Source organism: Clinocottus analis, unplaced genomic scaffold (genome assembly GCF_023055335.1).
Source record: "Clinocottus analis isolate CAN_PGR_092001 unplaced genomic scaffold, fCliAna1.0.p SCAF_19, whole genome shotgun sequence".
Classification (NCBI taxonomy): Eukaryota; Metazoa; Chordata; class Actinopteri; order Perciformes; family Cottidae; genus Clinocottus; species Clinocottus analis.
Genome location: NW_027175920.1, coordinates 6,990,465 through 7,006,284, shown reverse-complemented (window position 1 = coordinate 7,006,284; position 15,820 = coordinate 6,990,465). Strand labels below are relative to the sequence as shown.

At 43.7% G+C, this 15,820-nt stretch overlaps 1 protein-coding gene across 1 annotated transcript in view; it reads left to right on the top strand.

Moving 5' to 3' along the window:
• The first annotated feature begins 7,760 nt into the window (after positions 1-7,760).
• LOC137790010 (pro-neuregulin-3, membrane-bound isoform-like) overlaps positions 7,761-15,820 on the top strand; it is a 170,438-nt gene continuing 162,378 nt past the window's right edge. The window contains exon 1 of the mRNA XM_068583939.1: positions 7,761-10,062. Coding sequence (XP_068440040.1) covers positions 9,219-10,062 — 844 coding nt within the window. The 5' untranslated portion in view covers positions 7,761-9,218. The remainder of the gene's footprint in view (positions 10,063-15,820) is intronic.

Below are 15,820 nucleotides of genomic sequence, written 5' to 3'. Positions count from 1 at the left end.
TTTGTGTTTTCTGTTAAAAAAAATGATGTTCAAAGAATGTCAGAGGATAGCTCACCCATCTTCAACTGGCCACGTCTCCAGTCTGATCTCCAGCCCCCAGCTGATACGTGATTTGTTTGACACGGGCTGAGCTTGAAAAGCTTTTCTGGCCTCAGGAAGTTTCCTGACTGAGTGAAATAAACCGGAAGTATCTAAGTGGCAGCAATGACAGGAACTGGTCGAATTCTCTAAATGCTTCAAGGAAAGGTGCTTCACTGCTTCCTGTATTACCTCCTTGAGCATAGGATACACTGGACCATCCTTTACTAAAAGAGACAATGCCGTCCCACAATTCCTTGCGGCAGCAGCATTCAAAGACATGCACAAATCAGTCGTCCACAACAACAAAAAATAGGCCGATGTTGCAGCACTTTCGTCCAATCATCTACAAAAGGGAAATATTTCTATCAAAGAGTTTAATTGATATCACACAAGTGAATTGTCAATTTTCGGTACGTGCAGTATGTAGGAGCAGCGTTAATTGTAAAGTGTGACAGCAGCAGAAAGGAAGGACCTGCAGTATCTCTCCTCTCACAGAAAGATCTGTTTTTGTCGCCTGCATGAACAACACAGCAGGAATGCAGGGGGCTAAGTGTAAGACGTGCTTTTTGTAGTCCATTTTGGGAGCATTGCAGTTACATGTAGCTTAGTGAAAGTGCAGTCAAATTTTCTGAGCGCCACAGTGTTCTTTTCTCCTTCTCATCTTTCGAGCTCATGATGTTTCTCGTCGATGATCAAGGAAAAGTGGGAAGGAAAACACATCAGGACTTTTCATCCGCAGCCTCGGTGGCAGTGTCTCTCTACGGCGAGTTCTGTTTTATCATTACAGCTGTTGTTGTATTATTCTTTGTTCGGCTTCACTTAATGTCACGTTTCATTTTCCAACAATGAAAGTGACATAGTGTGACTCCCTTCATGTGGTGGAATCAGTATGTGCACGAGGCCGAAGGAGAGTTGCTGTTACTATTTTACGAAGGAATACTCGTTTTTATATTGAAATGCAATACCTAGTGCATTACGTAGACAAATAAAAAAAATGTAAATGTGCTCCTGGAAGTTGTGAAATGATTCAGGATCTTCAAAGATAATAATCTTGATTCCTATATGAATCAATTTCCATCCTTATTGCCTGCCTGCTGCACCTTATTCCCGGGCGCCACAGCAGCACACTGCTCCTTGATTACGTAGGATGGGTTAAATGTAGAGAATAACTTCCCCAAGGGGATTCATAAAGGATAATGTATTTTCTTTTTCTTTCATTAATGATGATATAGTCTGGACTAACTTTAAAAAAATGGATTTACAAAGAACTTCGATGCTTTAAGTCCTACTACTGTTGGTGTTCAGTTGATGTTGCTTTACTCTCTACACTGTATGAAAATGTTAATGTATCATTTAAGTGTATTATAATTCGGCCAATTATGAAAAATGTGTATTATTCTATGGAGGTATTTGTCAGGAAGGGACTTTGTTCATTCACTTTCTAAAAACTGTAAAATGCCATGAATTCTGTGAAGGATGGTAGTTTCCTCATCCATTTATTGAACCTCTTGTCTTGAAGCACCTTCGCTGCAACAACTACAGCACTTTCTTCCCCACACACACTTTCTATCTCCAGGACAGGAGTGCCATTGCTTATAATTCAATTACTTTGAGTATTATTGTGTCCGTTTAAGTGGTTGTGTTTTCGTCCTTTCCGCGTGGTCTTCAAGTACACCGAAGTTAAGAGCAATGACATAATGTTTAAAAGGTGTTGCCTTTTAAACATCTATTTAGCCATCTCTTCATAGTAAAAAATAGGCAGATGGAGATGGCAATAGTCAGGTTTCCATCCAAATTCAGTGCAGATTCTAACTGAACATAAAATAAAAGTTATTCGAGATAAAAAAAAAAAGAAATTTTGAGCTTTTCCATCACGACTGTTATGCAATGCCAGGATCGAGATAAACGCTTAGTAGTGCTAATTCTCCAGTTGCGTGCTACATGCAGAAGCAGAGGGTACAATGAGATTATGTAATTAAAACAGCAACATTCAAATCTCAAACAATGGCAAACCATGTGGAAAATGTAATGGAAATATAGCTTTTATGTTTGTTTCATGTATTGATTGGAGGAACATTAAAGTCTTCATTGCTCTATTTCATTTTCCCAACGCAGCTGTCGAGTTCATAACACTGAAAGGCCTCAGCAGCAAGCACACTACTTTAAGCACCAAGGGGAAAACATGTTTGTCACTCACTACTAGTGCTCCGCAAAGCAAGCTCAACTTATACCACACAGTGCCGGCTACATGTTTTACTTTTGAATGGGGAATTTGCTCTCATTCCTATTGCTGGCACTGAGTCTTTCTGTTTGTGTAAGCAGGAGCCCTGCGTCTCCCCGCCCTTGATATTCTTAAAAGTACCTGTACTCTCACTGAAGACCTAAACGTCCAGGAGGAGAAGTCAGACTTAACTTGTGCACTGTTGTTATTTCCAGAAAAGTGAAGTACATTGTAATTAAGTCCCAGCCTGCCTCACTGTTAGTCTGTCAAGAATGTGTGGACCCAGCAGCTCTGGCTCTTCAGAAGTAGACATATTGCCTAACAAGATCCTCTGCTCTCCTCTGCAGCAAGTAACCATACATCAAGGTTCTGCTCTGGCAGGTAACCCATCTGACATTCAAATGGAGACTTCCCTGTGAACAAGACCTGCAGGGTATTTGCAAGAGCATTGATCCCACAAGAGACGGGATTTCCAAGTAAACGGTTTGGATGCAGCCAGGCAGTGCAACATGGTTTCTCCTGATTAACCCTCTCCATCTGCTCATTTAACTCAGAGTACAAAGCCAAGGAGAAAAATCCAGCTGCACGCACATGAGAAAAGAAAGCCAAGGCATTAGAAATGAACTGAGGCCCAACGCAGCGATGACATTCTGTGTAACCGTGTGCGGTTATGGACCATTATAGCTGCTGAATCAACATAATGTCTATATTTGGAGAAGCTGTCCACATGGACCACCATGTCAGGCAGGAGATGGTGTGATGGGAGGACACCAAAAAGGTAAGTCCTCACTCCAAAAAATGACGCTTTCACCTAACTTAATAAAATCATCGAAAAGATTTCCACACGATTAAACTGCTTTCTTTAAGCAATAAACAATTATTTTGGTCCAACATAATTGACTTGAGTCGGATCAACTAAATTCATGAAGGTTAGTCAAACCTAATTTACTTGTGCCGGATTAAATTAAATAATTTCAGTTGGTTCAATTGATTGGTTTTTTTTTTATACAAATTTTACAATTTAACAGCCAGCCAATATCCTTATTTTGAGTGCACAGCAACGTAGGAACACCTAATTATTTCCTCCATGAAGAAAGCTCTATCTGTGCTCTGTGAAGGCCTGCTATGTTTGGTGGGGATCTTAGTAATGGCATTAATGAGAACAGCAACAATTTTCCCACTGGACGCCTGGTAGAAACGGGTGAACCCCATTAAAATCTAATCCTAATTTACAAAATTGGAATGTGGCCAATCCAAGACTGCGTTCACCTTTTCAGGCTACACACATTCACATGTATCACAGGAATACTTTTGCGATCTGAACCAATGCTTAACATGCTGGTGCTGGTTTCTGGGAATAAGCCCGGATGATGTCCATGAACGCAATTACAAACCTTGGCATTTGCCATGCCGGGAAAAAAAAGCACCAAGTATTCACAGTGACAACAGGAGTGATGTGTCTCTCCCTTGATGTGCACAAGGTTGCACAAATTGTGTCGAACGGGATTGGTAGATAGTGGCTCCCGAGTGATGCTCAAATGCAGACATCAGCAGTGGGAGCGGGCATGTATTTGGATGTCTCTGTGCCGGCGACAGGCGTGGCTGGTGGAATTACATTTTCAAGTTGTCAGAGAGTCTGTATGTACGGTTATCGTGAGAGCTCACGAACGCCAAGGTGGTATCACATAAAATGTGCCACAACATCCACTCAAAGATGAACTGATTAATTTTTGGTTGCCGGAGGCAAAAGGTAAAGGTCACTGTGAGCTCACGTCTCATCCCATTTGTTGTGGGTTTGACATCTCTGGGGTATTTCTTAACTGTGGCACAGACTTCCTCTTGGACTCAACGATGAAGTGATTAGGATGTTGTGGTCAAAGTTCATGGTCACTCAAAAATTCATACACTCATTTTGACAATTTCACACACATGTCTAATAGAATAAAAGGATGAGAGGCATTAATTCTAGTTAATATTATGCATGGGGGAGTAATCCATATAGAAATGGATGTTGCCTTATAACCATAAAGTGAGTTGGGAGAGCAACAGAAGCTTTTTGACATGTTTTGGGTGGTGTACCCCTTTACTTACTGAAGACCTCATGTACTACATCATGCTCTGGAGGCTCATTAGTCTAGCTTAGAGCCTTAGTGTGGAAAGTGGACCACGGGAGGCCTCATGGACAAAGACGGGACTGACACAATGGACACTCCTGCAGCTGCCCGACAGTCTATAAGGCCATAAATATCCCTAGACCAAGAGACACCGGTGACCCAAGGGTATAGACCAGATTAAATGATACGTCCTTCTGGTGACAACCCTCTAGGCCCAGGATAAGGGAGATAGCAAAGAGATGAACTTTAACTGACACCAATGGACATTCATCAAGGGCAGTAACGTTAATGGCTCCCTCCAGATAGCAGAGGTGAATTCCCCGCTCCCAACTCAAGAATATGGGGCATCATGGGCATCGGACCCAGCCATAGACCATATCCTAATATAACATTATAGAGTATATCATCAATAGCTTGGTGCACGCATCACCTATCCAAACCACCTGCAAAAACCATGTGAAAAATCACTATTGTATGTCAATGTTAGGGATTAATCGTAGGTTAAACTGTAGCAATTCAATTTGATGGTTAAAGCTCTTTAACTAAAAAAAAACAAAACAATATCCTGACAGTAGTACATGTGACGGATACTATGTGAAACTAATTGGTTTCTCTGCCTCCTATAAGTGCTCCTCATGGCATTTGTAACATTTCACTGTGCGGGAGGAAAAAAAAACAATCGAGGTGATGATTTTCATGCCTCAAATATGAAACATATTTCAGTGCATTGTCTAGCTGTAAAATAGTTGAGCCCAAACCAAGCAGCGCCCCCCGTTTATTTTGACACAAAACATCTGTCTCATGAACTACTTACTTTCAGGATAATGACAGTTTAGACAAATATGACACATGCATTTATTGTTGCTTTGATAATAAAGGGTATATTTTGTATTGCAACACTCTACAATATGTTGTATGTAATATACAATATTTCATTTACTGTGAGCAAGTTTTAACTGGGCATGAAACAGTTTCAATTTAACACTGAAGTAAACAAGACAATGCCTGTCATCGCTGGGAGCCAACTCTGATACCCGACCGCTGGAGGCCCAGAGCATTGCCGGGCCAACTGGATGGGATGCGGCACGGGAGGACGAGAACCAGGACTGAGTGAGGCAGAATGTCAGACCCTGCTGCAGTAACAGGAGAGGTTTTCTAATGGTGATCTGGTGCTCAGACAAGACTAAAGCTTTCATCCATAGGGACATCAAAACCAAAGCAAAATACAGAATTCCACCTCCTGTTTATTTGTCATACACAACATAAAACACAAACTGTTAACAACATGCTTCGTGTTTCCCCATGCTGAATGGGATATTGCCGATTTTTTGCTCTTTATTTGTGATGTTTTTATACTCTTGAGAAATTCTTAAACATGTCTCATCCAAACCCCATATTCAAAAAACAAAGTGTTATGCAATTGAAACCAATATTTCAGTGATTTGAATAAATTCCTCTGTTGGAAGTCCTCAGATTCTTTTTTTTTTCTTTCTCTGAGAATGTTCAAATGATTGTGAGGGATGAAAAAGAGAAGCAGGGAAATCCTGGGAGGGGATGACTGTCGACAGCCTGTCAAGTACAAACATATCTTCAGAGCGGGACAATACCTACTCCTAAAGCGGTGAAAAATGCAGTCAGACTCATCAGACGCATTAGCAAGCCGCTAATGAAAGATGCGATCTAAACAGAAATATGAATAGGCAGGGAGATGTCACAGTGCTGCAGTTGTGTCAGACATATTCTATTATTTATTAAAATCAATTGTGAAACCAACCTCAGGGTGATGCAACGTGTTATTTTTTAAGTCTTTTGGGGGAATGTGAGGAGTTTAAAATGCCTCGTCTTCATTTTGCAATAAGTGATCAGCAGTTTGGACCGTAATGAACGATGATTTAGGGGATTTTGTTGGAGTCAACGCAAGGTTTTTGATCTTGAACTGCGTATTGTACCGATGCTTGTATAAGTCGAGTGAAGGAGCAGCAGACATATTCTGAATCGTCCTCTCTGCGACCTCACCCCTCTCTTTCACCCTCAAAGAGAAGCACATACTATACACACAAGTTTTCAAGGATTATCATGACAGACTATATTCACCCACTGAACTGGACAAATCCTCCAGTTCCAATGTTTACCAGAATCGATCATACTCTGAAGAAGCAGCTAAGAATAATGCCACAACTCCTACTTATCTTGAAGCAGAATACCAAACCAGACTACTTCTGTGTTCGTCAACATCTGGACTTTCTTCCACAAGCGTCAAAAGAAGCTGCATTCAGTGCCACTTTGTCAAAATCTGGGACACTGGAGACATCTAAATGTCTGATTAGCAATTTAACAACCGTAACTTGTTTAAATAGCTTTTTTTATGATTAGAAATTAATCGAGGAAAACTAGGTAGTCACACTTTAATAATGAAACAGTATTGATGTGACTCCCTTGGTGACCATGTGTGGGCAAAAAGAGACAGCAAGTAGGACATTTGTGTTTGCAGTAAAACTGTTTTTTTGTGTGTTCAAAACTGGATATCGCATGGATATAGACTAGTGCCCTTATGTTGAAACTTCACACCTCCAATCTTTGTGATGGATAACCATTTTCAAATTTGGTTTTACCCTGAAATGAACTCATTATGTAATTCACATAAGTGCCCCATTGCATTTTCAGACAGTGATTTGCTGATTGCATATTGCATCTGTTCCAGCCTCATATCCATGCGGTTCCTGTATGCCACCAGCTTTTTATAACACAAACCAAATGCCAAATCGTTGGAATTGAAGTAGCCTTGATTATACTGCGGCTTGAGGATATTGTTAACTTATTCCCTGATATCAGTATACTGCCGATATAACCAGCTTGGCTGTGCGTCCGACACACGACGGTCCCTCGTGAACTGTAAAATAAAGGATTCATCTACTGCCCACAGGAGTATCAAGTTGAAGTAGTGCTCTAACTCGACCATAAATTATGAGCCAGGTGTTTGGTGTGTTTGCTCTTGTGTGCCACTGGTGGAAGACATCGGGGTGGCGCCTCCCTCCTCATCTTCCTCATCCTCTCCCTCCCTCCCTGGGGTGTGTCTATGGCAGCGCCTCTCCTCTTCACGCTGTGTGTGTGTGTGTGTGTGTGTGTGTGTGTGTGTGTGTGTGTGCCGTGCGCTGTTGTTGCTGCTGCCGCCGCCTCCTCCCTCTGCCTCTCCTATCTGCATCTGCTGCAGAGCTTAGCCAACACGCATCTCTCTCTCTCTCTCTCTCTCTCTCTCTCTCTCTCTCTCTCTCTCTCTCTCTCTCTCTCTCTCTCCCTCTCTCTCCCTCTCTTGTTTTCCCGCTACCTACCCGTCTCTGCCCACCACACTTTCTCTTTCTTTCGCTTTGCCGATAAGGGAGTCGAGCGCACACACACACACCTACACCCGCGTGGAGTCTACGGGGAGGGATGGGGCAGTCACTAGTCGTCACTTTGGAGTGCTGAGGACGGCGGTGAGCCGGAGGAGAGCGCCGGATGGGATAGGAGCCGTGAAACCCACATCACTCACCGCGGATTTAGCGCGCACCCCGCCTCCCTCCGCCCTCCCTCTCCCTCGCTGTCTCTCCCTAGTCTGCAGCCTCCAAGAACAGCCGCCGCATCATTTTTTTCAGAGCGGCAGCCCCCTCCCTTCCTCCCTCCCTCCATCCATCCATCCTCTCTCTCCGTCTCTCCTTCTGCTGCTTGCACCACTGTGGGAATGCAGCGAAGGTAAAGGAATCGTGGAGGCTTCTTCTTTTTTTTTTTCTCTTTTCTTCTTCCTCCTATACAAACGATACCGGATCTATCATCGCAGGCAAGACTGCTGTGGAGACACACGACTGTCACTCCCGGGAAATCAGAGTGGTGTGGTCGGCGTCGGGATTGGACCCGGATCAGTGGGATTTATCCAGCAGCACCGCCCCATCTCGTTTCCAGATCACATCGGATCCCTTCTCCCCTGCCTCAATTCAGTTTCGGTGCTTTCACCGGCTCCCTCCCCGCTGGATTACCGACAGCTGGAGCCACCAGAAGGGTGGCCGGGCATGGAGAGCTATTAGAGGCAAACTTGAAGACACCTGGAGGAGAGAAAAGAGGCTCTTTGACGCACGTCGAAAAGGTCGAATTAACTCAAATGAAACCCAAGAGAATAAAGGAACAATAAGCGCTTTTCATTTGAAAGGAACTTATGCGGCCGATAATCAACCCATTGAGCGTGGAGACGGGTGCTGCCGTAGCCTGCGTTGTTGGTCTACGCACGCACACACGCACATGGATTTACAGCTCCAGTCTGAAGCGGATCAATATCCTTCTCCGTTCTTTTTACGTCGGCTTTTTTTAACAAGGGAGTGAAGCATCCTGGGATTTATCGTCGCTTCGTTAGCGCTGAACTACAGAGAGCCCCCCCCCCCCTTCCCCTCCCTCTCTTCTCGCTCTCTCACCTGTCCATAACCTGCGTGCTCGTGTGGGTCGTGTGTATATTCTCGTGCATATGCGCGTGTGTGTTTGGTTTGCTGTCCGCCAGAGGGAGTATAGGCGATATTACTATTGTATGCATTTGAGTGTTTTGCCAGTTTTTAATTAGTAGTAGGTGGCTGTGAGTGTTTGTGTCTGCTCCTGGGTGCTAGTGCATTAGTTCATGTTTTATGTTTGTGCATGTGGATATATATAGGCTAGGTATTGTGTGGGTACATACTTAAGATGCCCAGCATTTCTTCTGCACCACGTCCCCTTCCTCGTACATGCCCTTGTGTCATTTGGCCACCTGTTTGACCGCCTAAACAACACCCCACGAGACGAGCAGGATGAGTGAGCGTTCCGGTGCGAGCAGTCTCGCAGCCATGACACTGGAGGAGCCAGGGGCTGAACAGGCATCTCCCAGAGCCCCGGGCCCTCTGCGCTGCGGCCCCTGTGCTGTGTGGCCTCGCCAGCAGACCTGGCTGTGTGCCGTGCCCCTGGTAATGGGCTTTGTGGGACTGGGACTCAGTCTCATGCTGCTGAAATGGATTGTTGTGGGATCGGTCCAGGACTATGTCCCCACTGATCTGGTGGATCCCAAAGGTAGCATTGGACAGGACCCCATATTTCTCTCCAAACCCAGTGCCATGCCCAAGGGCCCCGACATTTCCACAGCCACCACCACTTCAGCTGCCTCTACCACAGCCATGGTGTCCACGACCACGCCACTAGCTGCTGACGGTACAGCTCCGGCGCCAAGAACTCGATCGGGACCGCCGGCGAACCACTCAGCCAATGGCAGCACTGCCAATGGAGATGGCAGTCGTGCCCCGCACCTTCATAACCGTGTCGGCACCCGCATTAGTGGGACTGTGGTTACCACCTCCACCACTCGCGCCACCCGACTCACGCCGCCACTCAGCGGTAAGGAGGTCACCCCTCGCAGCACCGTTAGGAAAGGAAGCAGCTCTGGCAATGGACGCAACGGAGCCGCCAACTCCAAGCCGGGGCAGACCTCTGCCACCGCCACCACTACAGCATCCACTACAAGCACAGCTACTGTGAAGACCACCGCCAAGGCACAGCCGACCACCTCTCAGCAGGCAGTTCCAGTCAAGCCCACGTCACGCTGGAATCACGGGCGCCAAGGCAAGGGCCCGGCCACACGCCCACACCACCGCTTCCGAACACGTAAGTTCACTTTTGGGGGGTTTATGGAGAGTTAGTGCTGTTATGTGAGGTTATGTGTGGAACTTGAGGTGAGTGTTTCACAAGAGCACTTTTATGAGCATTTACAGAAAAAAATAATGGTATGTCACTGTAGCAGACAGTTTTTACATGTAGCTATATGCCTGGGTAAAAACATTTTGTTTGATATGCTTTGAAATGACTCATGTTCTGAGAATATGCATTATTTCTTTTTCTACCCACGTGGAAAGCGGATACTACCGCAGCTTAACATTAATCATATTCATTAGTACAGACAGATATCAGGGGATATTCTCAGTACTTTCACCCCTCTTGTCTTTATCTATCACTTGCGCATTAATCCGATGGGAATCATGGGAGTTTTTTTTCACCAAATAGTTTAAGTACCATTAAAGGAAGAGCTCCATCTCGTCAAGCACATCTTATTTTGTCTGCTTGAGTTGGGTTGTCAAAGCTTGGTGATGTGTCATGTGACTGAGGACAGCATATTTGTGTTATGAAAACAAATAACAGGAGCTGGCGAGGTGTCGAAGAGGGATACAGGTTAGCTCTCACCTCCTGTCTCGAGGAATCAGATATAGCAAGGCTGCACATCTCATTTAGATCAGAGGATACTGGGACCAGATTGTCACAGGTACTGCAGGGATACACTAAGAGAAAAAGAGATTGAGAGAGAGAGAGAGAGAGAGAGAGAGAGAGAGAGAGAGAGAGAGAGAGAAAGAGAGAGAGAGAGAGAGAGAGAGAAGGGGAAAGTAGATGGATGTTGGGTTGAGAACGAGGTTGCAAAGGACAAGTGGATAGAGATGAGGTAGGTAATGGAGAAAGAGAAGAAATACTTTGACAAAACAACAAAGTTGAGGAGGATGGCAAAGGAAGAAAATGCAGGAAGCACACCAAAGCAGGGGCAGGATGAGTGGGAGCTGTGAGAAGAGAGAGATGGCAGATGGAGTGGGCTAAGTGAGGAAAAGGCTTGAGGGAGATATAGGGTGTAAAGCAGGCCTGTGAATTTTGCGTATTTAGCATTGTGTAAAGAAGGAAGGCTTCCTGATTATTTATTCCACAAGGGGCATGTTTTTAACATCACAAGGCATTGTTTTCAGACGTGGGTGGAGCAGGATGCAACTATAGTCATCAGAAATGCCAGTGTATGACTGTAGAAATGTTATTCTCAAATTCTGTTGAAACCTTAATCGGCAGCTTTGATTTAAACCTCACTTTTGGCTCTTGATCATCTATATTGAGTTGCATGATTCACCTGAGCTTTATATAGTTGCACCAATGCAAAGGATCCAAGTCCAGTGGCAAACAACTACTGTAACCCAAATGTCATGGCAATAATATGAGCTGAATGGATTTACCAATTTAGTGAATTATGAAATGGTCAGTTTCCTGTTGTTTTGGGTTTTTTTCCAGCAAAGTGCTGAAGTGGGCAACGACAAAACTGGAATGTGAAAACTGAAACTTTAATTTCTGTACATTTATGGTGTTGATCATTTGTTTGGACGGAAGTTCCGGTTGACCAAATGATACCCTCTCGTTCATCAGTTGGAAAGCTTCAAAGGCAAGGTATCTGCCGTTTGATTTGCTTTTGAGAAAATAGCTTAAACTCTGTAGTTTGCCCAATTGAGTGAGAACATTGGCTTAGATCAGCTTGATTTCATGAAGCAACAATGAACTCCGATGACTTAAGTATACTTAAGTGACTTAAGTATAGAAATGCCGATACACAGGACTCAGACTCCTCCTGCAGCCTAATCCACTGCTCCAGAGTCAATTACGTCACTCAACAAAGAGCTGCCAAACAGCTGAATGCTGCCAAACCGGGCAGCCCCCTAGTGAGAACATCAGAACACATCTGTTTGTACTATATACTATAAAAAGGCCACTGCCTTCAAAAGCCAAAGCATGCTTTGTTAAGCTGCACTCAGTTAATGTTATCTTTCACGCAAACAAGTCAATTTCCATGGAGGCTGATGCCGTTGGCAAGTCTCAAACCTACATGTCGACATCATGACTATTGGGCTGACATTTCAGTCCACTTATGGAATCCATTATCCATGCATTTGGTGAATGTCTATAAGGCAACAGGTGGCACTCTGCAGGCAAAACACACGTCCGCTATCCTCATTGTTCCAAATCAATGGGGGCTGATTTGTCCAGTAACCATAACCCTAAACTCTATGCAACTAAAGTAAACCAGATCCTAAAAATGCAGGCCTGGCTTCAGATTCTTTGAACCTAGATAATAAAAAACTAATGCAATCTTTAAACTCTTTCATGTTTGCCAAAAACATCAGCGGGGCAGCAAGCCTTGTGGCAGTAATAATTGATTACTACAAAAATAGTCATATATGTCTCCTTTAAAATATAACAGACCATTAATATTTCCAAAGCAATGAAAAGTGTCATTTTAATTGCTACATACCTCACAGGAAAATGATGTCAGTCTTACATAAATTGTTAAGAATCCATAAAATTTTCTCATCATTCTTATGATATGTATTTGATTTTTTTTGTAAGATAAATTGTGCCAGCAAATGCCTATCTACATCTGACAGCATGTGCTTGTTCTTCATTCGACATTTCTCCAATAGAATGAAATATAGAAATCTCTCCTTGAAGTGAAATTGCTGAAGATCTTCTGCCAGTACAATACATTCTCATGACCAAGATTTACTCGTGGAGGATTTCCTCTCATTGATGTTTGTAGTTTGATTGTTCTCCATATTACCCAACATTAATTAAACATTAACCTTGCACTTGCATTCTCTCTACTGGCCATCATGGGACGACTCCTCTGGTGGCAAAACAAGGTCTGATTGTATAGAGGTCTCTGAGAAAAGGACCCTTTTCCTTATTTATTACCTCAGTTAACAATAGTAAACAGGAGTTTATCATCACAATCACTAGTTTCGAGTCCTCTTCGATACAGCATGGTGCTCATTTAGTAAATGATGGTTCTCTTCAGAGTAAAATAGTACAGCAGGATAGGCTTTAGTGTGGCTACCTTATCATTGGCAGGTCACTAACACAGCTTTGTCCATTCTGGGAGTTGTTTTACAACTATAACCCTTTCACAGTGTGTTTTCAGTTCATGAAAGTTATTTGTAACATTTTGGTCGCCTAAGAAGTCGTATACACCGTTCGGTTGTATTAAGCTCCGCCCTCTTATTTCACTTGGTGGTCGATGGTCAAAATGCCAAACTCCAGGCTTCAAAACAGCAGTCCACCAAATAATAAGTGACCAGGTTCACTTCTCATGTCAGTCCATTGTGTCATTTGAAGACATTTAATGACACAGAAGAAGCAAGGGTTTCAATATTAACTAAAGTTGAACTATTTACTGATTAAATTCAACAGTGGGATTTGTGGCATTCATCCGTTTTTCGAAGTCTTCAGAACCGTGAGCTAAACCACAGCTGTAAATCCATTGATTACATAGTCACTATCATGCTTTCACATGGTGTGGCATGGCTTCAGGCTGCTATGATAGTCTCCTCTGTACCCCTATTGACATTGTTTGTATGGATTAAAATATTGAAGGATTCTCTTTACTGCATATTGCTTTAATTTACACAACCTTTATGCTGTTCATATTTATTCACATAAACCCTGTGTACAATATTTATGTGCTATAGTCGATGCAAAACACTAACAATGTCCTTAAAGGCAAAACAGTTTCAAAAATGCAGATTTTTCTACAGCGTGGATGTATCAAGCTTGGAGATGAGTGCAATGTCGTGTACTTAAAGTGTAAAGATAGATGGAACATGTCTCAGCTGATGATGAAACGCTCTGTAAAACATGGCTTTAGGTGCATTTGTCTTTACCCACAGCCAATTCATCTCACATTTTATGTGGAATTGTGTGCATACTGTACGGTCTCTGGTTTCACATAATCTGGACGATGCATAGGAGGCAGTAACATTATTCTTTCCCCCTACTCTACTATTGCTGCTGCTGTTTGGTGAAGATCTAAATGAATGTCTGTGTCCTGGAAGAAAGACAAGCGCAGTCCGTTGGGGATAATGACATATTTTCCCTGCTCCTTTTGTCTTTTCTCCTCATTCTCTCCCCACTCTCCCTCTTTCTCTCTCTTTCTCCATGGTTATTGTGTCCTTTTCTGGGTGTCATTGTATTTCTCCATCTATTTTTGCTTTTGCTTTTGTGCGTTCTATCTTCCTTCTCACATTAGCTCCTCAGCTCACGTTCATGAGCATGTGGGCAGACGCAGAAATATTGCCACACTTCTAACACAAAGACGAGCCTGAAGCATGTATGTGCCCAAACTCACAAATCTATCATTTATATTTATTTTTCTGAGGCCAATTTTGTATCCGACTCCACTCTCTACATACGATTGGCTTGTAAATAGGGAAATAACAGGTGAATGGAGCAGAGCACAATGAATGCCTGTGGGGGAAACCATGGACGCTGCATTGGCGCAGGGCCCAATTCCACTCTCTTCTGGCTTGTGAGGAATCTTCCTTAGTGAAGTGTGGTTGTAATTCCATGCACATCTCGCTAGCCTGATTCCAGAGTTGTGAATCGACAGGCTTCTGTAAATCAACTGACTGAAACAACCGCCATTAAACCAGACCAGCTGTGCATCGAAGGCATTTCTTTTTCTGAAGATGAAAAAGTGTTGTTGCTGTCATCCCCATGGGTTTAATTTATCAGTTAGCTTCTCTGGTAATTAAGAAAATTCATAGGGAGGATTCAGTACCTATAGTCGTACATCTTGGAACCACTTGTGCAAAGGTTTTTGCATTTTTGAGTATGTTATCAACATAGGGGACTTCCATCAGCATGTTAAAGCCGACTTCTTGATACAGATTCTGTCGCCTGAAATTGACGTCAAGCCGATGGATGCTTCAGTTACAGGGAAGAAAATAGGCTCCCTCCCAAACAGAAAACAGCTTAACAAGAGGCCAATGTCAAACTGAATACTGGGGCGGGAACGAAATGGCATTTCGCTCTGAATAACAGGCTTGCCTCAGACAACTCGGAGTCAGAAGCCAGTCAGATATTGTGCCACAGCTCGTATTTCAGATATGAAAACACACAAGAGCGACGCAGACGTCGGTTTTCCCTCCTGTCACGGAGAAAATGAACAGAAGCGGATGTTTTCTCCTGACACGCAAGCCCTGGGTTTTGTTGTTGTTGTTGTTATTTGTTTTTTCCTGACTATACATTAAGCTTGCACAAAGTACTATTGTAGGACCAGTGAAGCGTGTAAGGCGGTGTGGGGGGGGGGGGATTAAAAACAAAGATATAAATCCAGTTTGCCTCTCTTTCTCTCTCCAGGGAGGTCGGGCTCAGATTTGCCAGGCTGCCTCTGAGGCCCCTCTGTCCCTCCTGAGACACGCTCTGCTTGTTCGCCGAGGCCGGCCCGAGCAGGGCCGCTTCGCCACAGTGTGTGTGTGTGCAGCTGCACCGATTTACAAATGTCTTTTTAGTCGGAAACGCAAGCTCTTGTGCCTCAGCTTTTATCATTTGAAGCTCACGGTTATTAAAAAACATTTGAACCCAAAGTGTTTATTTCATGGTCCCAGTGCGTGCCTTACAGATCGTCTCTCACACAGGCTTGTTGTAAGCTTCAGAGGACGAGCTCAATGCCTCAGTTTGATGTTAACACATTGAGGAATAGCAGTGGAGTTGGTGCTGAGATCCGTCAGTCACAATGAATACGATTTTGCTCTTTGGAAATACCGGTCCGACACACTATGGCCACCGTATA